General features: G+C 44.8%; 1 protein-coding gene across 2 annotated transcripts; it reads left to right on the plus strand.

Annotated features, from left to right (window-relative positions):
• The first annotated feature begins 298 nt into the window (after positions 1 to 298).
• znf219 (zinc finger protein 219) lies at positions 299 to 22,297 on the plus strand. 2 transcript variants are annotated; one of them, XM_072669612.1, is made up of 5 exons: positions 299 to 462; positions 15,649 to 15,739; positions 15,860 to 17,939; positions 18,066 to 18,212; positions 18,561 to 22,297. In XM_072669612.1, exons 3-5 carry the CDS (start codon positions 15,863 to 15,865, stop codon positions 19,688 to 19,690), a joined length of 3,354 nt encoding a protein of 1,117 aa, XP_072525713.1. In that variant the 5' UTR covers positions 299 to 462; positions 15,649 to 15,739; positions 15,860 to 15,862; the 3' UTR covers positions 19,691 to 22,297. The 2 variants fall into 2 exon arrangements, with proteins under 2 accessions (XP_072525713.1, XP_072525714.1); XM_072669613.1 differs by having other exon boundaries at positions 18,600 to 22,297.
• The last annotated feature ends 1,717 nt before the right edge of the window (positions 22,298 to 24,014 follow it).

Below are 24,014 nucleotides of genomic sequence, written 5' to 3' on the forward strand. Positions count from 1 at the left end.
TTTTTTTAAAATGGAGTCCGATTATAATTACGTATTGCAACCTACCAGCCACCTCCTCCCCTTCATCAGCACTGCCTCTCTCTCTCTCTCTCTCTCATTCACTCACTCACTCACGACTGCACAATAAATGGATCTTTGAGGGAAAAAAAATGAGGGAGAGAGACGTGCTTAGAGAAGAGGGGAGAGAGAGAGAGGGAGAGAGAGAGAGAGAGAGGGAGAGAGAGAGAGAGAGAGAGGGAGAGAGAGAGAGAGAGAGAGAGAGAGAGAGAGAGAGAGAGAGAGAGAGAGGAGAGAGAGAGAGAGAGAGAGAGGGAGAGAGAGAGGGAGGGGGAAACGGCGTATGCTTGTATACAACTGCCCTGATTTCCATTTTTTCTCCCCCCTCTAAACTCGTAATGTATTTAATTCAAGTGAAACGTAATCATGACGTGTCGTGTCATTAATCTGCTCGCCGCCTCTCCCGTAAGTACACTCAGTCTTACTTTCGTCACAAAATCTGCGCTTAATTTTACTAAAATGTGCCTTAACGTGCACCCCGCGCGCCTTTCTGAGCGCACGTTGGGGGGCTCGGTGCTTTTGGATGGGGGGCGATTCTTACCGGGGGGGTTTTCTGACTTTTCTTTTTTTTTTTCTTTCTTCTTCTTTTTTTTTTTTGGTAACCGCTGTGTGTGTGTGTGTGTGTGTGTGTGTGTGTATGTGTGTTTGTAAATGGACAAGCTGTCGGTACGGGCCACGGAATGCACCCCATGCTTCACTCCTAAAATCACTCCTGAAAAAGCGTGCAATTTGTTTTGCTGTTGATTCGTGCATCACTCCTGCCAGGGGCGCGTGCTTACGTGCACTTATGCACTATACGCCCGTGCACGCGCATTCATGCGTGTATGTATATATGTTTGTGTGTTTGTGTGTGTGTGTGTGTGTGCGAGTGTGTGCATGTAGTCTATTATATCTATGTTGCCGGTGTGTGTGTGTGTTTGTGTGTGTGTGTGTGCACGCGCCCGGGTTTGGAGCAATGTGCACGAGCCGAGTTCAAAAAAGGCGTAATAGAGAGAAAATGCTCTTGCAAAGTTTTTAAAGTGGGATGAAAAATAAACAGGGGTGTGTTTTGTGCTTGTGCACGTGCGAAACAGTCCAAAAGATGAAAGTGCCCCGGATGATCGCATGCGCTTAACTTTTGTTTGTGTGTAGAAAAAAAAAAAAGAAAGAGATATATAAAGAGAAGCATGCTCTGGGATGTGCATTGCATGGGGATACTTCAATGAACTGGGAGGATTGAAGTTCTCCCAGCTCTGGTGGGCGTCCTGCAATTGCAAGCCCACTACAGAGAGAGGGTCCACTTGTCCTAATGTCACCCCCTCCTCGGAGAGGCAGGCGAGGCAAAGACGAGGCTCCGTGCATGGTTATCCTTGCATCGTAAAGCCTTTAGGAAAGTTATCAAAGTGCTTGCTGCCCCGTATGAGAGTCCCCTGCATGAGTGCATGCATGCGTGTGTGTATGTGCACGCGCTGGACTGTACTTTTCTGTGTGAGAAAGAGAGAGAGTGTGTGTGTGTGAGAGAGAGTGTGTGTGTGATGGTGGCTGTATTGGCAGCGAAATTCAAGATGAACCCCATGATGGCACTTTTCAGCTGCTCCCTCTCCCCCTCCCTCCCTCCCTCCCTTCATCTTTTGTGCTGAAAGAAAATCAGGAAGAAAATGGAGCAACCACATCCCGTCAGTCTGCACCAACACACAGCATTTAGGCATGCACGCACTGTAATCCTGCCCCCTTCGGTGCATTTTGGGCTGAAACACTGAGAAAAGATCAGCCTTTGCGTTTTGCATTCGCGCGCTGTTAGTTTGCAGCTCGCGCGAGGCATTATTTATTTCATTAATGTGGCGTGTTTTTTAATTGAGATGGCCGCGCGAGGGAAGAGGAGGAGAAGGGGAGTGAAAATGGTTGCACGTTGTTGACGCGCATGACACAATTCCTCTCTCGAGACAGAGGGCTAGAGATAAGACCCCGTCCTTAAAGTAGCCTCTAAAGCACCCCTCGCCCCCCAAACTTTCACTGGAGCGGGGCAGCAAGGCACTAAAGGGGTGTTTTTGAGTATTTTAGTCTTTTTAGTTTTGGTGCCCCCCAGCCCCAAAAATGTGCCCCTCTGTAAACTGGTGTGATTGAACTGGTTGAGGGAAAGCTGCTGGTTGGAGGAGATGGACCTGAGAGTCAGTGGAGGCTTAGCTTAGCTTAGCTTACTGTGATGTTCTTTAAAACACAGCCAGATGTGCAGGAGTTCAGCAGCTGTGGGATGGTAGAGTCAAGACAAATGATCCGAGTACCCTATAGCTGAGTACTGGCCAGTCTGATCTTAGTACCCTAATGCTGAATATTGTCTGATATCGATCTGATCTAATGTTGATCTATGACTGATCTGATCAGTATCAACAGATCAACCGACTGATAGTGATCCAATCCGAGTACCCTAATGCTGAGTACTGGCCAGTCTGATCTTAGTACCCTAATGCTGAATATTGTCTGATATCGATCTGATCCAAGTGCTTTAATGTTGATCTATGACTGATCTGATCAGTATCAACAGATCAACCGACTGATAGTGATCTAATCCGAGTACCCTAATGTTAAGTATTGACCAGTCCAATCCTAGTACCTTAATACTGAATAATGGCTGATGGTGATCAATCTGAGTACCTTAATGTTGAGTATTGACCAATCTAATCTTAGTACCCTAATAGTGGCTGATATCAATCTGATCCAAGTGCTTTAATGTTGATCTATGATTGATCTGATCAGTATCAACAGATCAACCGACTGATAGTGATCTAATCCGAGTACCTTAATGTTGAGTATTGACCAGTCTGATCTTAGTACCCTAATGTTGAATATTGTCTGATATCGATCTGATCCAAGTGCTTTAATGTTGATCTATGACTGATCTGATCAGTATCAACAGATCAACCGACTGATAGTGATCTAATCCGAGTACCCTAATGTTAAGTATTGACCAGTCCAATCCTAGTACCTTAATACTGAATAATGGCTGATGGTGATCAATCTGAGTACCTTAATGTTGAGTATTGACCAATCTAATCTTAGTACCCTAATAGTGGCTGATATCAATCTGATCCAAGTGCTTTAATGTTGATCTATGATTGATCTGATCAGTATCAACAGATCAACCGACTGATAGTGATCTAATCCGAGTACCTTAATGTTGAGTATTGACCAGTCTGATCTTAGTACCCTAATGTTGAATATTGTCTGATATCGATCTGATCCAATGTAAAGCTGAGTATTGCCTGATAGCGATCAAATCAGGGTACCCTAATGTTAAGTATTGACCAGTCCAATCCTAGTACCTTAATACTGAATATTGGCTGATGGTGATCAATCTGAGTACCTTAATGTTGAGTATTGACCAGTCTAATCTTGGTACCCTAATAGTGGCTGATATCAATCTGATCCAAGTGCTTTAATGTTGATCTATGACTGATTTGATCAGTCTACTATAAAGCTGAGTATCAACAGATCAACCAACTGATAGCGATCCAATCCGAGTACCTTAATGTTGAGTATTGACCAATCTGGTCATAGTACCCTAATGTTGAATATTGGCTGATATTGATCTGATCCAAGTGCTTTAATGTTGATCTATGACTGATCTGATCAGTCTACTATAAAGCTGAGTATCAACAGATCACCCGGCTGATAGCGATCAATCTGAGTACCTCAATGTTGAGTAATGACCAATCTGATCTTAGTACCCTAATGTTGAATATCAACTGATTCCGATCCAATCCAAGTACCATAATGCTGAATATTGGCTGATAGCGATCCAATCAGAGTACCTTATTGTTGAGTATTGCTGATAATCTATCTGCTGCGAGTACCTTGATGTGAAGTACTGACTGATCCGATCCGATGCTGAGTATCATCCAATATTGATATGAGTACTTTAATGTTGAGTGTCAACCAATGCCAATCCAATCTGAGTACCTTAATGTTTAGGATTGGCTGATACCAATCTGATCAACTACCCTAATGCTAAGTAATGTCTGATACCGATCAGAGTACTGTAATTCTGAGTATCATCCAATCTGAGTACCTTAGTGGTGAGTGCCTAAGCTACATTGATGCTGTCTAAAACAGAGCCAGATGTGCAGGAGTTTGGCAGCTGTGTGGACGGTGAAGTCAAGACTTTACTAATGAAACTTCTGATTGGTTTAATTGGGCAATTAACACTCAGCTGGAGGTAGATCTGCTCTTACTCCCCCATCGAGCAAGCGTCACCTCTTTTACATCTTACATCTGCGCTAAGAGCTGTGTGCTCAGAAGACGCCACAGGCGAGGAGATGAAGGAGGAGTCGTATTAGAGGCTCTGAAGGAGGTGCTGTATGTGAAGAGAGCAGGGATGTCCTAATTTAGCTAAACCGATCTAAAAGGAAAAGTGTTCAAGACTAGGAATGTCCTGATCCTTTTTTTATTGCCCTCGGTCCGATCCGAGTACCTTAATACTGAGTTCTGATTGCTCTTAGTGCTGACTATTATGGGCAGATACAATAAGATCTGAGTACCTAAATGCAGAGTATGGGCAGATACAATAAGATCCGAGTACCTAAATGCAGAGTACGGGCCGATACAATAAGATCCGAGTACCTAAATGCAGAGTACGGGCCGATACAATAAGATCCGAGTACCTAAATGCAGAGTACGGGCCGATACAATAAGATCCGAGTACCTAAATGAGGAGTACGGGCCGATACAATAAGATCCGAGTACCTAAATGAGGAGTACGGGCCGATACAATAAGATCCGAGTACCTAAATGAGGAGTACGGGCCGATACAATAAGATCCGAGTACCTAAATGAGGAGTACGGGCCGATACAATAAGATCCGAGTACCTAAATGCAGAGTATGGGTAGATGCAATAAGATCCGAGTACCTAAATGCAGAGTATGGGCCGATGCAATAAGATCCGAGTACCTAAATGCAGAGTACGGGCCGATACAATAAGATCCGAGTACCTAAATGCAGAGTATGGGTAGATGCAATAAGATCCGAGTACCTAAATGCAGAGTATGGGCCGATACAATAAGATCTGAGTACCTAAATGCAGAGTACGGGCCGATACAATAAGATCCGAGTTCCTAAATGCACAGTACGGGCCGATACAATAAGATCCGAGTACCTAAATGCGGAGTACGGGCCGATACAATAAGATCCGAATACCTAAATGCGGAGTACGGGCCGATACAATAAGATCCGAGTACCTAAATGCGGAGTACGGGCCGATACAATAAGATCCGAGTTCCTAAATGCGGAGTACGGGCCGATACAATAAGATCCGAGTACCTAAATGCGGAGTACGGGCCGATACAATAAGATCCGAGTACCTAAATGAGGAGTACGGGCCGATACAATAAGATCCGAGTACCTAATTGCGGAGTACGGGCCGATGCAATAAGAGCCGAGTACCTAAATGCGGAGTACGGGCCGATGCAATAAGATCCGAGTACCTAAATGCGGAGTACGGGCCGATACAATAAGATCCGAGTACCTAAATGCGGAGTACGGGCCGATACAATAAGATCCGAGTACCTAAATGCGGAGTACGGGCCGATACAATAAGATCCGAGTACCTAAATGAGGAGTACGGGCCGATACAATAAGATCCGAGTACCTAATTGCAGAGTATGGGCCGATGCAATAAGAGCCGAGTACATAAATGAGGGGTACGGGCCGGGCAGTGGTGGCTCAGCAGTTAGAACGCCGGGATATCGATAACAGGGTTGTGGGTTCGATTCCCGGGCTCGGCAAGCTGCCACTGTTGGGCCCTTGAGCAAGGCCCTTTACCCTCTCTGCTCCCCGGGCGCTGGAGTTGGCTACCCACCGCTCTGGGATGTGTGTGTGTACTCACTGCCCCTAACACGTGTGTGTGTGTGAGTGTGTGTTCACTACCAGATGGGTTAAAATGCGGAGGACACATTTCGCTGTACAGTGACAAATACGTGCACCTTTACCTTTACAATAAGATCCGAGTACCTAAATGCAGAGTATGGGTAGATGCAATAAGATCCGAGTACCTAATTGCAGAGTACGGGTAGATGCAATAAGATCCGAGTACCTAAATGCAGAGTATGGGCCGATACAATAAGATCCGAGTACCTAAGTGCAGAGTATGGGCCGATGCAATAAGATCCGAGTACCTAATTGCAGAGTATGGGTAGATGCAAAAAGATCCGAGTACCTAAATGCAGAGTATGGGCCGATGCAATAAGATCCGAGTACCTAATTGCAGAGTATGGGCCGATGCAATAAGATCCGAGTACCTAAATGAGGAGTACGGGCCGATACAATAAGATCCGAGTACCTAATTGCAGAGTATGGGTAGATGCAATAAGATCCGAGTACCTAAATGCAGAGTATGGGCCGATACAATAAGATCCGAGTACCTAAATGAGGAGTACGGGCCGATACAATAAGATCCGAGTACCTAATTGCAGAGTATGGGCCGATGCAATAAGATCCGAGTACCTAAATGCAGAGTACGGGCCGATGCAATAAGATCCGAGTACCTAAATGAGGAGTACGGGCCGATACAATAAGATCCGAGTACCTAATTGCAGAGTATGGGTAGATGCAATAAGATCCGAGTACCTAAATGCAGAGTATGGGCCGATACAATAAGATCCGAGTACCTAAGTGCAGAGTATGGGCCGATACAATAAGATCCGAGTACCTAAGTGCAGAGTATGGGCCGATACAATAAGATCCGAGTACCTAAATGAGGAGTATGGGCCGATACAATAAGATCCGAGTACCTAATTGCAGAGTATGGGTAGATACAATAAGATCCGAGTACCTAAATGAGGAGTACGGGCCGATACAATAAGATCCGAGTACCTAATTGCAGAGTATGGGCCGATACAATAAGATCCGAGTACCTAATTGCAGAGTATGGGTAGATGCAATAAGATCCGAGTACCTAAATGCAGAGTATGGGCCGATACAATAAGATCCGAGTACCTAAGTGCAGAGTATGGGCCGATACAATAAGATCCGAGTACCTAAATGCAGAGTATGGGCCGATACAATAAGATCCGAGTACCTAAATGCAGAGTACGGGCCGATACAATAAGATCCGAGTACCTAAATGAGGAGTACGGGCCGATACAATAAGATCCGAGTACCTAAATGAGGAGTACGGGCCGATACAATAAGATCCGAGTACCTTTGGGACATCCCTATTCATGTGCTTGTAACTATTCTTTGTCAGGATGGGATCTCTATAGCATTGGCCTTTTCATCAGGAGATCCCTGGAGATGCCACAGCCCTCCGTGGGGCTCTGTCTGGGTGGGCGATCCCTCAGAATGGGTGCTGCTAGCTAGCACAAGTGTGTGTTAGCTGATAGAACAGAACCCATATCCTATCATCATGTATGTGAAACAGGGGTGTTACCTGTGGGGCAGTGTGAACGGCAAAACACTGGATCTGATTTGGGCCACTTTCATATGTCATAAAGAAACCAAGGATTCAAATCAATGAAGTGGGCGTGGCCAAATAACGTGCCCTTTTTAACAGCGACCTCCAACACATTCTCGGCGATAGGCCCCTTGTTGTCAGCCACTGGAACTCCTTGATAGCTCCTGTGATGCTGTGAAGATGAAGCTAAGCTAAAACATCACATGAAGCTCAGCTCGTTTGCGCTTGAGCGTCAGTTTAGGAGCGTGGACTGTTCAGACGAATGTTGGAGACAGGGCCTCATTGGATGGAGCGCTGGTAGCATTGTGTGATAGGGTGAGACCTGGCTAAGCGGTTGGAGGTGAGCTGAGTAAGTTTTGAGTTGAACTCTGAGCTGAATCTGTTTCCAGCATATTCATTTTACAGAACTCACACCTCCATGTTCCTCGGGTTCTCAGATGAGTCCTTCATGCCCCTGAAGCTGTAAATTGCAGAAACTCAAGAAATGTAAACTTAAAAGCAACGTCTCTCAGTCATGCCTATAGCATATCCGCCCCCTTCCAACCCACAAGGGCCAACTCATGAAAGACTTGGTCTTTAACCAATTAGTTAGTGGTCTGGTGGGCTAGAACTGGGGAAACTCCAACCTGTACCACATAGTGGCTGCCAGGGACCAGAACCTCTGGATGCAGGGTTGACCACAACATTTCTGTGTCCATGTTTGTAGCTTTAAATGCCCCATTTTTAACAGCTTGATGTTCATTTCTCAAAACAGTGATCATTTCTCAGCACCAGTGATGAAAATGAAGCTGCAGAAACGTCCCACTTCAGCCTGACCTACTGCTGCTTTTAATACTGCAGCCAAAACTGTACTGATACCAGTCCTAAAGGCACAGTAATAATAACTACCTGTTTCATTATAAGGGTTATAAGATAATGAAGTGTGGCTGGTTTTGGATCGTACACCCATAAAACATCATAAGTGGACGTTGGGGGAAGAGTATGAGGCCGTGTAGGATAGGGGGCCTTTAACTCAGCGCTCACTGAGAGTTATTCTGAGGCAGTAATGCAGATATCATTCTTACTGACTCTGCCCTGGTGTTGACTGGCCAACGCCAACAGGAACATGAGAATGGATCAGCCATAATAGCTAGGAATGTTGGGAAAACATTGGAAGATGTTGCATTCAGGAACTCTGTGGTACAGCTGTGTGTACTGTAGAGAGCTGAACTGGTAGTAAATGATAAATGGGGCTCCGGACTGGATTCATGACCCTGAGTACTCAGGAGTGATTCGCTGAATGAAGGACCTCTGAGTAAAAGTATGTTACTCTTTACCAGGGTTTTTGAATCTAGATGTGTGTGTGTGTGTGTGTGTGTGTGTGTGTATATATATCTGTTAAATATATTAATGCATAAAATGTATTTACCTACCTCAAAAATATATATTAAATAAATGATTCATGCGTCCAATAAATTAACTTGCTTAAATGATATATAATTATATGTATTGGACACATGCATAACATATTTAATGTATATTTTTGAAGTAGGTAAATACACATATGGACATTTAATTTATATTAATAAAATAATAATAATAATAATAAATATATATATATATATTAAAAAGTGTGTGTATGTATATATATATATTTTTTGTTTGTTTTATTTAATTTTTTTTATTATTATTTTTGTTTATATATATATATATATATATATATATATATATATATATATATATATACAAAAATAATAATAACAAAATTTAAATTCACTGTTTTATATATATATTATATATATAATTTTTTTTATTTTATGTAATTCTGCAGTGGTTCTTTATACTGTTCAGCAGTTCTGTTCTATATTCTGTAGGTGGTCTAAAATTGTACACGTTACAATTTGACATGTTCCTGATCTTGACCCCCGACCTAGAACAAGGCTCATAAGCTCACAAAAGTATACCCCCCCCCCTCCTGACAGGCAGGTCCTTCAGTGTTGGCTGAAGCCATGTAGGAGTCGTCCCGGGACGGTCTGCCGGAGCGGAGCAAAGATAGAGAGCGGAAAAGAAAAGGGGAAGCTGCTATGCTTTTTTTTCCGAGACGCTGTTGAGCATGTGTTTGAGAGAGTGTGAGCGAGAGAACCCTAGGCCTGGACGTGCGAGAGAGAGAGAGAGAGAGAGAGAGAGAGAGAGAGAGAGAGAGAGAGAGAGAGAGAGCGAGAGAGAGCGAGGGGAAAGAAGAGACTGAGTAAGTTCAGGCCAAGGTTAAGAACAGGAAATGAATTGCGTCTGTGGGGAAGGTTGCCGTGTGACCAGAGGCGAAAAACCACAAGTCGAAATCACACTCACGTGCACGCACACACACACACACACACACACACACATAAACACACATACACAGACAACTCTGTGTATGTCTCACAACTATAAATTTAATGTACACTTTAAAACTCCATACATAAGAGTCACAATTTGTGCCCTTAAGGAAATCTGATTTATGGTCATATATAGATTGTTAATATATGACATATATATTCCAATATATGGAATTCCTTTATAGCCAACACTGAAATATATATGCTTGAGGACAAAACCATCTGAACTTTCAATGGAGGTCAATGTAAAATATTTTATTCAGGTCATTCTGAAGCATTTCTATTAGTAGAATATATGTACTATAATTATATATACTATACAATATATACTGTACTATAATTGTAATAATCATTAGCTTAAATGTTTATTAGAAGAATATATATATATATATATATATATCAATTAAAAATATATGTATGTAAAATATATGCATATGCATTTGTCCAGTTTATGATTCTCACATATGTGGATATGATTTTGAAATACACGCCCAATCCTTTATCATATATCTGCACACAAGGCCATGAATCAGATTTCACACTGACACACACACACACACACACACACACACACACACACACACACAATCACAATCACACATAGATAAACCTGCTCATCTCGAGGGGATCTGCTATACGGCACAAATAGAGGGCTGTTTATCCTTTTAGCTGCATTACATGCTACAGAGTTGAAGAGGGTGTTGAGGAGCGGAGAGCTCAGCTGTTAAAGACCACCGAACGTGACGCACAGGAGGAGAACTGGCTCTGTGCTTTTCTTCATGACAAACACAAAGCAGTTGATGGCAATTTGGGGGCTGGAGGACTGAATGTCAGTGTTTACGTTCCTCTATTAGAGCTCGGTGTTGATTGGGTACTTGATTTGTCCGCATTTGTTCGCATTTGTTTTCAACCCAGTTACTGTGTTACTGAGTCACTGTGTTACTGAGTCACTGTGTTATTGTGTTACTGAGTCACTGTGTTACTGAGTCACTGTGTTACTGAGTCACTGTGTTATTGTGTTACTAAGTCACTGTGTTACTGAGTCACTGTGTTATTGTGTTACTAAGTTACTGTGTTACTGAGTCACTGTGTTATTGTGTTACTAAGTTACTCGGTTACTGAGTCACTGTGTTACTAAGTAACTGTGTTACTGAGTCACTGTGTTACTGAGTCACTGTGTTACTAAGTTACTGTGTTACTGAGTCACTGTGTTACTAAGTTACTGTGTTACTGACTAACTGTGTTACTGGTCACTGTGTTACTGATTTACTGTGTTACTGGTTTATTTGGTTACTGAGTCACTGTGTTACTGGTTTATTGGGTTACTGAGTTGCTGAGTAACTGTGTTACTGGTTTATTGGGTTACTGAATTACTGTGTTCCTGAGTCACTAAGTAACTGTGTTACTGTGTTACTGCGTTACTGAGTTACTGGGTCACTGAGTTGCTGAGTTACTAAGTCAGTGTGTTTACTGTGTTCCTGAATTACTGAGTAACTGTGTTACTGCGTTACAGAGTTACTGGGTTATTGGGTTACTGTGTTACTAAGTTACTGGGTCACTGAGTTGCTGAGTTACTAAGTTACTGTGCTTACTGAGTTACTAAGTTACTGTGTTCCTGAGTTACTGAATAACTGTGTTACTTAGTTACTGTGTTACTAAGTTCCTAAGTTACTAAGTTACTGGGTCACTGAGTTGCTGAGTTACTAAGTTACTGTGCTTACTGAGTTACTGTGTTACTAAGTTACTGGGTCACTGAGTTGCTGAGTTACTAAGTTACTGTGCTTACTGAGTTACTGTGTTACTAAGTTACTGGGTCACCGAGTTGCTGAGTTACTAAGTTACTGTGTTCCTGAGTTACTGAATAACTGTGTTACTGAGTTACTGGGTCACTGAGTTGCTGAGTTACTAAGTTACTGTGCTTACTGAGTTACTGAATAACTGTGTTACTGACTGAGTTACTGTGTTACTGAGTTCCTAAGTTACTGAGTTACTGAGGTAACACACAACTCTGTTCCTATATCCCAGTTTAGTGCTCCAACAGTGGCAGTGTGGTGAATCTGGGTATCGGCGCAGCTCTCTAACCACTGAATATAAAACCATGTACTTTACTTTTTATACTTAGTATACTAATTTCACTCATTTTACTTATTTTACGTATTTTACTCATTCCACTCATTTCTAGGTTACACAATTTACTCTCATTTAGATCTATTAGAAAATGATAATGATAATAATAACAATAATAATAATCATTATAATAATGAAACAGATACACAGTGCATTACTTAGGTATTCATTAAAAAATCTAAATGCAGCGTGTTTATTTATTTTCTCTCAACAATCAGTTTTTTTTTTCTTAAATTTGAATGTATTGTTTTTATTAAAACATTCAGCTAAATCAGTCAGTATAAAGTCCTAAAATCCAAATTCCACATCTTTGTGCAATAAACAATATAAGTAAATATTTTTATATATTCTATTATTTAATATAGTTATACATTTTATATTTGATATGTTTATATTTGATAAGCTTTTTTTTTTATACATTCCTGACAGTTATCACAGAATTTCACGACTAGTTGTATCGTGCAAGAGTGTGTATGAGACCAATTCACTTTAATTTGATTGGATTTGATTGGATTTGAGTTGCGTGTGGGAAGGGAGCACAGATGGGTCAGTATAATACTACGTTTCTGACTTGAGGATGAGCTAAAATGCAGGCTGTGATCTGAAATTACAGAGGAGGACACGTCTGAGGTCTTCCCGGTTTATTTCTGTACACTTTCACCTTAAAACCAGATACACACACTCCGGATTACACACGCCTGAATTAGCCGAGCTGTTTTAATTAGGCTTCATTAAGCTGCACATAAAACTGCACTTTTCTAATACTGGGACAAAAAGCTAAGTGTGTGTGTGTGTGTGTGTGTGTGTGTGTGTTGTTTCTGGGGAGTGTACCATGTGGCCATTCAGACAAAGGTGTTTAGCATGCATGAATCATCTGGTGACTTGCTGCCATATTGCAAATGTGTGTGTGTGTGAGAGTGTGTGTGTGTGTGTTATTTGTGTGCTGCTTTATCGCTCTCCTGCCTTCATCTATTTGCGTACCCCTCCCCCCTCCGTCTAGCACCTTATCACTCCTTCCATCTATCCAAATTTGGAGAAAGGAGGCAGCTTTATTGGTGTGACAGGCCTGGTCGGACACGGACGTGTCTGTCACCGCCGAACAATGCGTCGCCACCAACGATATTCATATGATAATAATGCCATCAGAGCAAGACAGTCGCAGCATCCTCCGCTCCGGATCCGGGTCCGGGAACGGGAACGCTCTGTGCCCCCTTCTCCTCCTTCTCCTCCTTCTCCTCCTTCTCGTCCTTCTCCTCCTTCTTCTCCTCCTTCTTTTTCTTTTTTTCAGGCGAAAATTACCAATCAAATATGGCTCATTCAGACGTGCCTCTCTCTCTCCTCTAACCCCCCACCCCAGCTTTCTCTCTCTCTCTCTCTCTCTCTCTCTCTCTCTCTTTGCCTTCGCCATGTTGGCAGGCCCCAATCTACCAGCTGATAGCAGCATTCCCTGGCACCGTGCCAACTGGCACCACTGCAGGAGAGAGAGAGAGAGAGAGAGAGAGAGAGTGAAAGAAAATTAGTGAATAATAGAGGGAGGAGGAGGAGTGAGAGAGTGAGTGAGAGAGAGAGAGAAGGGGGGATGGGAAGAGAGAGAGGTGAAAAGATGGAAGGAGAAAGAGGTAACAATAATGGTGGATTAAAGAGAGAGAGAGCGAGAGAGACATGGAGAATGAGGGGGGGAGAGAGAGAGAGAGAGAGAGAGAGTGTGATTGATACTGTGGTGACGTCCTCGTAAGGCACGGCTGAGCTAAAATGCCAACTGGCCACAGTAGTCTCAGAAACATGCTGTCCTATTATTAAACACACACACACACACACACACACACACATATATATAACGTGTGTGTGTGTGTGTGTATATATATATATAAAACGCAGCTTTACATGAGCCTTCTGAACTTTCAGTGGAAGTCAATGTAAAAGATTTTACTCCAGGTCATGTTGGAGAACAACTGAGATTTACAGGAAAATGACAGAAATGGAGATCCAAGGTTTGTCCATGACAGTGGTGAGCTATATACACACACACTGTCTTGTTCAGAGTTACTGTAGAAGCTCCAGATCTGATCAGAACAGATAAAGCAGCTAAACATGAATACAGTAAAAAGGAGAAACAAGAGCTTCTCATTCTGAAGAAAGAAAGTAGTGAGATCTTGTCGGTGAGCTAGTCTGAAGAACAGAGCTCGGTTCAGGAGGTTCAGTCCTCTGTGTTTCAGTCAGAGAGTGAAGCTGCTGATCTGATCAGTGAGTGTTTATTTACTGATATTAGAATAAACACTAGTAATATCACTCCTACAGAAAGGGGTGGTGGTGGTTCTCCATCACTGTGTTCATCATTAGAACATCTCCAAAGTTCTCCTCTCTCATGGAGTCTAGTGTTATTTAGAGTTCTCCTCAGATCAACACCTGGTTTGGTGGTAAATCAGGGCTTAATGATGGTAAATCAGGTGAGCTGCTGCTGCCTGCTGCTGCTGATGATGATGATGATGATGATGGAGGTGAACACATCCTCCACGCTGTGCTGGCTGGACTGGGGGGCGTCCAGGAGAACCCTGGAGGAACCGAGCTCTGCTCTTCAGACTAGCTCACAGACAAGATCTCACTACTTTCTTTCTTCAGAATGAGAAGCTCTTGTTTCTCCTTTCTACTGGATTTATGTTCAGCTGCTTTATCTGGAGCTTCTACAGTAGAACTCTCTCACTGCTGAGTGACGGGGGTAGAGGGATGGGGTTAGGGGCCTAAAACCTCTGAACAGGACTGTATATTGGTGTATATTGGAGTTTATTATTATATTGGAGCATTTCTATTGGTCCGTTCATCTAGAGTTATCTACACAGTGTACAGAAGCAGCGACAGGGTTCAAACTAAAAATAGACAAAAATGGAGATGCATGATTTTCCTTGGACGGCAGCTAAATAAACAATACTGTGTGTGTGTGTGTGTGTGTGTATGTGTATATATATATATATACACCTTACACAAGGTACAGTACTGTATGCCTCTGTGCTATCACCCACACAGACAACACACAGTCAAGCACACACTGTGACTCACACAGAACACAGGCCCTGATACACACTCGCAGATGTTCCTCTATTCAGCAGATTTTTTCTCCACCGCACTCATCAATGAGCTCAGTTGCATTTTTTACGCTATGTCTGGGCATGTCCTCGCTTGGTGTGCTTAAGCTCATGTGTGTGTGACTGAGGCATGATGTGTTTACCTCTGGTTGGATTGTGGGGGTGTGTGACAGATTTTGATTTTATTCTGATTTAGGCCGCTACTGTGCTGCAGGAAGGGCGTGAGGGGAAGTCAAAATATCACGCGCCCATCCTGTTTGGGACAGTTTGTGTCCCGCTGTGCCCTTAGCTTTTGTACTCGTGCATCCACATACACTCATATACGTCACACATACTGCGCTCTGAGTTACTGTTACACTGTGTATAAGGGGACAAAAGTATTGAGACACCTGCTATTTCACTGTTTCTTCTGAAATCCAGGGTGTTAAAAAGAGCTGATCCTGCTTTGGTTGAACATCACAGTCTGGTTCTGGTCAAAGTATCTCAGGTTCTTACATCACCTTCAAGAGCTGACAGTTCACTAGATCCACCGCTTGACCGGATCCACTGTATGTCTCAGATGGGTGTATTTACAGTGACTAATTCTGTCCTTTTGTTGTTTTGAAGGGGTTTCTAGGAGGTGTCTTCCCAGATCACCTCTCTCTAAGTGCATCATCTCTCAGTCAAGGTAGTGGGTCATGGATAAAACACACTACTAGTGAGTATCTTCACCTCTCCACAGTTAACACTCTTCATATGCATGCAGAGCACACATGGACATACTACCATGCTTGCATGGTCAGCATTTCTGACCTCTCTTATTGTCTGTCTGCCACAGAGTATGGATTCCCCTCCAGAGTGTGTGCTTCCTGTCTCCTCTGAGGCCCCCCTGTCCCCTCCTTCAATGCCCTCACTAGATCACAGCCCTCATTCCCTACCCCAGAGTCCTCAGTCTGCCCCCTCCAGTCATCTCAGCACCCCTTATGCACCCCTGTCACCCTTTGCCCTCGCTGATGCCAACCAGCAAGACGAAGAGGACGATGGCGAGCTCTCAGCCCCATCATCTCCCACTCCGGCTGTGGCACTGTTTCCAGGGGAAGAGCAGCTGTGTAGTCCCTCTTCAGAAGGTAGTCCTCCAGCCACTCCATCAGCACCTCCGCCTGCTTTTGGAGCACTGGAGCAGGCCCTCTCGTCTGGGGCTAATGCCAACTGCAGCGATGAGTTGGACCTGCAGCTTTTCAACAACGAAGGTGTGACTGTCCAAGGAGGTCCTGCCACTGGGCCCGCCCTCAGGTTTCCTTGCCACGTTTGTGGGAAGAGATTCCGATTCCAGAGCATTCTGTCCCTCCATGCTCGAGCTCATAGTCTGGACAGGGACCGCAGAGCTTCTGCCCTCTACAGGTCCGTACACGTCAAACCCCAGCCGACCCCTTTGAGTGACGGTGTTATTCGGAACCACAGCAACAGAGACGTCGGTTTGAGTTCAATATCCAGGTCGCTGCATCGCAGTCTGAAGGAAGAGGCTGTTACGGAGGAGCCTCTCCAAACTGCCAGTAGTCCTCAGTTCCTAATGGATGTTTCGACACCCTTGACTCCACCTCTAACAGAAGAAGCACCAGTATGTTCGACCTTTTCTCCTTTGGACCCTGCCCTCATCGAAGAGCCCACCCCTTCTGGAGCAGCTTCTGCCTTCCGCTGCCACGCCTGCAAGGGTAAATTCCGCACAGCGTCCGAGCTGGCTCGTCATGTCCGAATCCTCCACAACCCGTACAAGTGCACACTGTGCCCCTTTTCAGCCAATCAAGAGGAACGTCTAGCTGCTCACCTGCAAGAGAGCCACCCGCCCGAAGATCCTGTGCCACCTCCTGTCTTCCCTTCCCGCCCCATCACAGCTCCACCACAAATGCCTTTACCGCAAGCGCCTGCTCTTCCAGCCTTCCGTTGCGAGACCTGTGGCCAGCGCTTCACCCAGTCCTGGTTCCTGAAGGGCCATATGCGCAAGCACAAGGACTCTCTTGACCATAAGTGCCAGGTCTGTGGTCGTGGCTTCAAGGAGCCCTGGTTCCTCAAGAACCACATGAAAGTGCACCTCAACAAGTTGGGTCTAAAGGCTGGCCTGGGGAGTCTAGGGCCTTCGGGGACCGAACAGTCCAAAGGTCCTGGGAACCAGGCCTTGGGAGCTCTGTATTCCAACCTGCTCCTGGCACGCAGTATGGCAGGTGGGGGAAGCGGAAGAGGGCATCGGACCGAGAGGTCAGAAGTCAGTGCGGGTTCAAGCAAGTCTTCAATGTGGGGTTACCTGGGGTTGCCAAATGACGGCAGCAGTGGTGCTAGCTGCATGGAACGCCTCCAGGCAGTGGCTCAGGTGGCGGAGTTGGGGAACGGAGGAGAGAGAGGCGGAGAGGCGCTGGATGGAGGGGAGCAGGCCGCCATGTGGCAGCTGGTTGCTCGAAGCCTTGCAGCGGTGCAGCAACAGCAGCAGCACCAGCACCAGCACCAGCACCAGCAGCAGAGATCTCAGGCACAGCACCAGCGCCCTACCTCACAGGGCACTGTCGCTGGGGAGGCCGAGCAGGTGCGTGCCTACTTGGGTGGCCTAGGCTTCAAAGAGGATCTGGAGGCTTCTGGGGCTCCCTGGGAGTGCCCAGACTGCGGGAAGCTTTTCCAAAACCTCCAGCAGGTAGTCGCTCATGCTCGGGTCCATGTTCAGAAACAGCAGAGGTATTCGAGTGCACGCGGGGGTGCGGGGAAAGAGGAGGATAGTGCACACAAGACTGCAGGACCTCGTGGAGGAGGAGGAGGAGGAGGAGGAGGAAGTGGACGAGGAGGTGCAAACGACTGCAGACAGGAGCTCAAACAGCACCAGTCAGGAGTCGGGACAGCTGGAAGTTTCCATTCGGTCATAACACACCTTTCTAGTAAGGATCTAATACTAATCTTTTTTTTGTTATTGAGAGTAATTGGACAATTCTATGACCCAACCTGAATCTGACTCGATCAGCATCGTCCTGGACTTTACTAATCACTCTTTGCTTTACCCTCAGGGGAGAATGGTCTTAGGGTACCATCATCTGGACCGTCCTCGGCTCCAAGGGAGCGCGTCCGGGGTACAGGAATGAAGGATTGTCCCTACTGTGGAAAAGCATTCCGCTCCTCCCACCACCTTAAAGTACACCTTCGCGTGCACACAGGTGAGGTTACCACACAAACCCTGAGCTGTATTTGTATCATAGTATTTGTAAAGTGTGTTGATTCAGACGTATGGTGCAAAGGTGGTGTAGACATTATTCAATAGCCATTATTTTCACCACCATAAGGACTGAAAGTCATTATCTGACAGATGCATGCAAAATCTGAGCTCAATCAAAGACAAACAGTGCCATCTGCTGTTTTTGTGCATCTCAGCAGCAATTTGGGGTTCTACCGTAGTGTTTTGCCAGGTTCATTAGTAATAACAGTCGTGTTCTACTCTGGTAGATTGTCATATATGGGAAAGACTGTGTATTTTTAATAAGTATTTAATGTGATATCGCTTGTAGGTGAGAGACCATATAAATGTCCCCACTGCGACTATGCAGGAACCCAGTCTGGCTCTCTCAAATACCATCTACAACGGCATCATCGCGAGAGGAATGCTATGGCAGGCTCTCCCAGCTCCTCCTCACCAGGCCTGCCCTCCTCACTGTCTGGCTCTCCAAGAGAGGGGACCCCAAAACAACGTCGGCCACAGACAACAAACCAGGGAGCATTCGGGAGGGGTCCGACAGACGTCTCCACATCCCGCCACAGCCAGACTTTGGCACCTCTAGAGCAGAAAGAAGTTTCTCAGAAGTCCAGAGCACCTCAGAAAGAAAGAGATCTGGACAGCCAGTACCGCTTTCTGTCCGGGATGATGGGAGACCTCTACCCCAGCGGACTCGAAAGAGGCTGGACAGGAGAGACGCCCCCTCCGAAAATGCTTAAAGTGTCCAGGCGTAAGCCTCTCGTCACGAGCCGCATGGTGCCGACTAACGGATATCAGAGCAGCGTGACATCTGGCGCTTCGCAGGAATGTGGATTTGAGCCTTTGGACCTCTCGCGCCGCCCCGTGCCTGGAATGGGTGCGGTGGAGCAAGATTTAGGAACGGTTAGCAGCCCTGGAATTCTGCCCTCAGGGGGAACGAGAGATGGAGACGACACTCTGAGTCAGTGTGTGTTCTGTCCGTTTCGCACCTCTTCCGTTGAACTGATGGCCATGCATCTGCAGGTCAACCACACCAGCAAGTCCCGCCGTAAGAGAGGAACCTCCGCGCCCACTGACAACCATTCCTCCAGACTGACCCTGCCGGGGTTGACCCATGACCCTCTGGCGCTGTGGAAGTTCCTCAGCGAAGGCGACGGGGTCATTGCCATGGAGGACTGGATCAAGTACAGGGCCAAGGCTGGAAATGGGGTCACTTTGGAAGACGGGGATCCGGACAGGTCTCCGAAACGATTCCTGCAGTCCACACCAGTTCACAAGCAAGAGCTCAACCAGAACACTGACGAGGACGAAGCAGAAGACATGGAGGATGGCCTGGAGGCAAGCAGCAGCCCTGAGATTGATTCTCACCAACAGGACACGAGAAAGGAAGCGTCTGTGTCTCCGGGCATGATGCAGGATGAGGAGGAACGTCTGGTGGGAAACTAAGACGTAGATGGAAGATGGATCCGGAGGGGAGGATGGATGCATAGGCAGAATTCGAGGCAGGTCACGTTCTCTCCGATACAAGGTCATCACATCCATGTCAGGATTCAGCGGATTCACCTGATATCTCAAACCCTTCCTCCCACTTGAAATCCCCCCGTTTTGGTCACACATCAGGTTATGCACACACATTCACCCTCAAGGACAGAAATATATCCAGTATTGTATGCTAGACTTAGCCTGCCTGTCCAGGAGTCCTGAGGCCTTCTTGACTGCTGTCCTTCTATTTGTGTCTAATTTTTGCTTTTGGTTGGTTTTCGTCGATGAAGATTATCGCCACGTTGTATTTCTACACTAGTTTCTTGCTACTGTGAGTCGCAAAACGTCCAGGAATGTCAATCTCTGGTGGAGGAGAAGCAAAAACAAGCAAAGAAGCGAAAGTATGTGACCTTCTCTTTTTCTACCTACAGAATAGCTCGCCTCGAAAAATCGGCTAGATGTATTGTACTACTTCCATTTGACAACACTTCTACCATTAACCAAAGGGGTGGTCACACTTCTTACCATACATTTCCCAGGCTGTGAAGAGTATGCTGTGATGACTGAATGGTACTAACGATGACCACATGTATCAATGCAGGACAAAGACTATTTTCCCCCACATATCCACTCTGTCAGCGAGGTCTGGCAGGTCCTCTACAGATGTTATATGAAACAGAAATTCTTTTACTTCTATACTCTATATGTCTCAGTGCCTGGTGATGATGTATATGTTTTTTTTAAGGGAGTCGTACCACACAGGAAAATATATACAGTAAATATATTACAATATATGTTTAATAGCTCTAGGCTGTGTAGAGAGTTTCAGAGCATCGTGGTTGGCGGCAGTGGCGGTGGCAGGTTGAGTGACAGCGCGTTTTACGTGGTGGATGGAGGAATGGGACGTTCTGGAGCGCTCTGATATCGACACGTGAGAACAGCTGGCCAGTTGACGAAGGCCATATGGCAGTGTTTACATCACAAAATATGTTTTACCTTTTTTTTTGATGAAAGCAGATCGTCATTGCCAAGGAGACGTTAAAAAGGACCCTGGGACTTCTTTTTTTTTTTTTTTACAATTTTGAAGCGAAACATGAAAACATCTAGACGACATTTGACGACTTCTCAAATAGACTGAAGCTCGATCAGCAATTCCAATTCTTTTAAAAAATCCACTTTCTTTACATTCCTTCACCTGGAAACCACCTGAGAGCGAAAGAGGAGGAGAAACGAGTCCCGAAAGCAGCAGAACAAACCCGAGAAACAAATACGTATATAAACAAAACGGAGTATTGCCGTCTTCTAGATCAGTAGTTTTTTTTTTTTTGTTTTTTTAAAGCAATGACATGAATCAAAAAACCTTATTAATAAAAAAAACACTAACAACTTTATAGACAACCCAGTAGAACATGTGTAGCTTTTTTAAAGATTAAAAAAAAGAAAAAAAGTTTTTTTTCATGTTATTTTCATTTTGAGAAGAGTCTTAAAGCATAGAGTGCATAAAGTGCATAAAGTGATATGAGTATCAGTAATAATATTGATTATAATGGTTGTGATAGAAGACTGGTTTGGAATGTCTTAAAAAAAACACTGTGCAACGTTTGTTTGTTTGTTTGTTTGTTGTTTTTGTTTTCTTCCAAAAGTAGATCATTTTTGTTTGCCTTTAAATCTAGACCAAACCTTTTGTTTACAAATCGTCGATATCGAGTCACTTTCATTTGAAGTAATGCTGCAGATTCAAATCTCTGCTCCTAATCATACTGTAAACTGATCAATCACCCAGCCAGCATGCTCATGTGGGGCTCACGTGGGTTCCAGGTGGCTCTGAGTGGGTTTGTACATGTGTCATTACTGGGACCCAGTTGGGCTTCCCAAATGGGCCTGGTTGTTACAGCCCACCCTAATCTCACATGGGTCCCATCTAGTGTGCAACCCAAATGGGGTCCATGTTTAACCTCTCCTGGTCCCATCACTGACCCCGGTGGGCATCCATATGTGGAGCCAACGTGGACCCCTAGTACAAAACCTTCTGGTTTCCAGTTGGGCGACCCATACAGGCCCCGCATAGACATGTTAGCTGGGCAATCAATAATGTGTTGATGAAATCAACCGACCAATCAATGAACTAATCCGACACACAATCAGAATGAAATGCCGTGAGCAGCGCTGCGGCGCTGGCCACGTTTGATGACTTATTTATTGATTAATTATGAGAGCGTGTCAAAGACACATCACTGTCAGTCTGACTGGCTTTGTTATAATGTGATTCTCCATCGTGCACTTGTGTCCTTTTTTATCCCTTCTTCTCCCAGCGTATCGTTACTGTCCCACAAAAACCCTTTAAAGATTCTTCCCTTCCTGTGTAAGGTTGATACACTAAATGGACAAAAGTATTGGGACAATTCTTCTGAAATTAACGGTATTAAAAAGAGTTGATCCTGCTTTTGTTAGAGGAACTGTCTCTACTGTCCAGAGAAGAAGACTTTCTACTCTAGATTGATTTGATTGCATTCAGCCACAAGAATGCTCTTATGAGGTCAGGATATTGGATAATGATGATCACCACCCCAACCCACCCACCCCTAAACAGAAGTACTGGATGGAGCTTCACCACCATCATTCCTGAGAACACAGTTCTTTCACTGCTCCACAGCTCCTCAATGCTGGGGGGCTTCATACCCCTCTCTAGCCCACGCCTGGCATTAGTAGGAAGCATGGTGCCAATAGAGTCCCATTCTATTGGCGGTACTTCTTCTCTACAGGGACTAGACAAGCTGCATGTGTGCAGTAACTGGCGCAGCTTAAAGACGCTGAATGCATTCATTCAAAGGGGTGTCCACAAATATTTGGACATATGTTGTATGTATTGTGGAGACCCAAGGTTCTTGCATGACAGTGACGATATGCATCACAAGCTAGCTAGCTTGAGTCCTACACTACTACCCCCCACAACCCCCACCCCCTCACCCCCCCCCCTCCATCCTCTCACTACCTAACACTGAAAGAATTGAAATCATTCCTAGCTGCAATCTGATCACTACTTCTCCCCAATCGATAGCGTGATTGATTAGATGAGCTGTACCTTAGTTCTGCCTCTCGTGCCACTCGTTAATGGAGATGGGTACCAGTGATTGTGACTGCTGGCCTTACTTTGTAAATGTGCATTATTGTGTTCTTATTGTGTGTAGAGCACCTTATGAGTTCGGTAGCCCCTGACGTGGTGGTTCTTAAAGATTTCACTCCAAGCCACTGTGCCTTCTTCTGTCCTGCGCACTTCCTCAAGTACTTTGTAATCTCGCCAAAAGCACCTACAGCAATCCACACTGTATCTCCTTTCATCCTAAACGTGAGCCCATTCCCATTCCTCACAGACCTCGAGTTCAGCTTCATTATTTATTCCGTATAATAACATCATTATAATAACCCCCACAACCCCCCACCACCAACCCCCATCCCTAATCCCCGACCTTCTCCTCTCTGTTTTCCACAAACACCACTGAAAGGTGACATACTATCTAGCATTGAGGCCTTTTTAGATGTTCTTTTCATTTCCGTGATGTTCATTTGCCAATGAGATGGGATCAAGCTCTTCTTATTATTCTTATTATTATTATTATGATTTTGTTGTCTTTTGTTTGTCTGATGGTTTTTGGTATTACTAAAAGAGAACAAACAAAAAAAAAGATGTTAAGATGTGTCTGTTTGCTGTACAGATAGAGCTAGAACTGTTGTGTTTCTAATGAGAACCTCAAACCGAGCACCAGCTCTCCAGCTTTCCTGCTGAGGAACATGCCTCTATGGGCCGCGAGGATGCTTGAAAGCATCAGGTCCATGGGAATGTCAGAGCAGAGCGTATCCGCACCTTAAGCAACTTTAACTGGATGATCTGGGTGAGTTTTAGAGTTTTCCAGTCTGAAGCACTAATTCATGTGGTTAAACTCTAAAATATTAATTAAACAAATTAATCAATTATTAAAATATGAGAAAACGTTCAGCTGAGTGTAGTAGCACACGCACCATACACTTTCACAGCCAGTGTTATGGTGGCTCAGCGGTGGAAGTGCTGTGTTATGGGCCACAGGGTTGTAGGTTCCATGCCCAGGCCCACTAAAGCTGCCACTGGTGGAATAAATGAAGAGATGCATTTCACTGTACTGGACGACTATGTCAGTACAATGACAGGAAATGTGTATTATTTGATTATAATGATCATATTAAGGTACATAAGGCCTGGTGCTGGGGTGTCCTGTTCTGGGCAGTATTCAGCAGAGGAGAGCTGGAGGGGCGG

This window comes from Salminus brasiliensis, chromosome 24 (assembly GCF_030463535.1).
Source record: "Salminus brasiliensis chromosome 24, fSalBra1.hap2, whole genome shotgun sequence".
NCBI lineage: Eukaryota > Metazoa > Chordata > Actinopteri > Characiformes > Bryconidae > Salminus > Salminus brasiliensis.

Bases quoted from the DNA above. Each gene is read 5' to 3' on its own strand.
- znf219 (XM_072669612.1), top strand. From the start codon at position 15,863: ATGGATTCCCCTCCAGAGTGTGTGCTTCCTGTCTCCTCTGAGGCCCCC. The intron at 17,940-18,065 runs GTAAGGATCTAA...CTTTACCCTCAG, and splicing joins GGTCATAACACACCTTTCTA to GGGAGAATGGTCTTAGGGTA. The intron at 18,213-18,560 runs GTGAGGTTACCA...TATCGCTTGTAG, and splicing joins ACACCTTCGCGTGCACACAG to GTGAGAGACCATATAAATGT.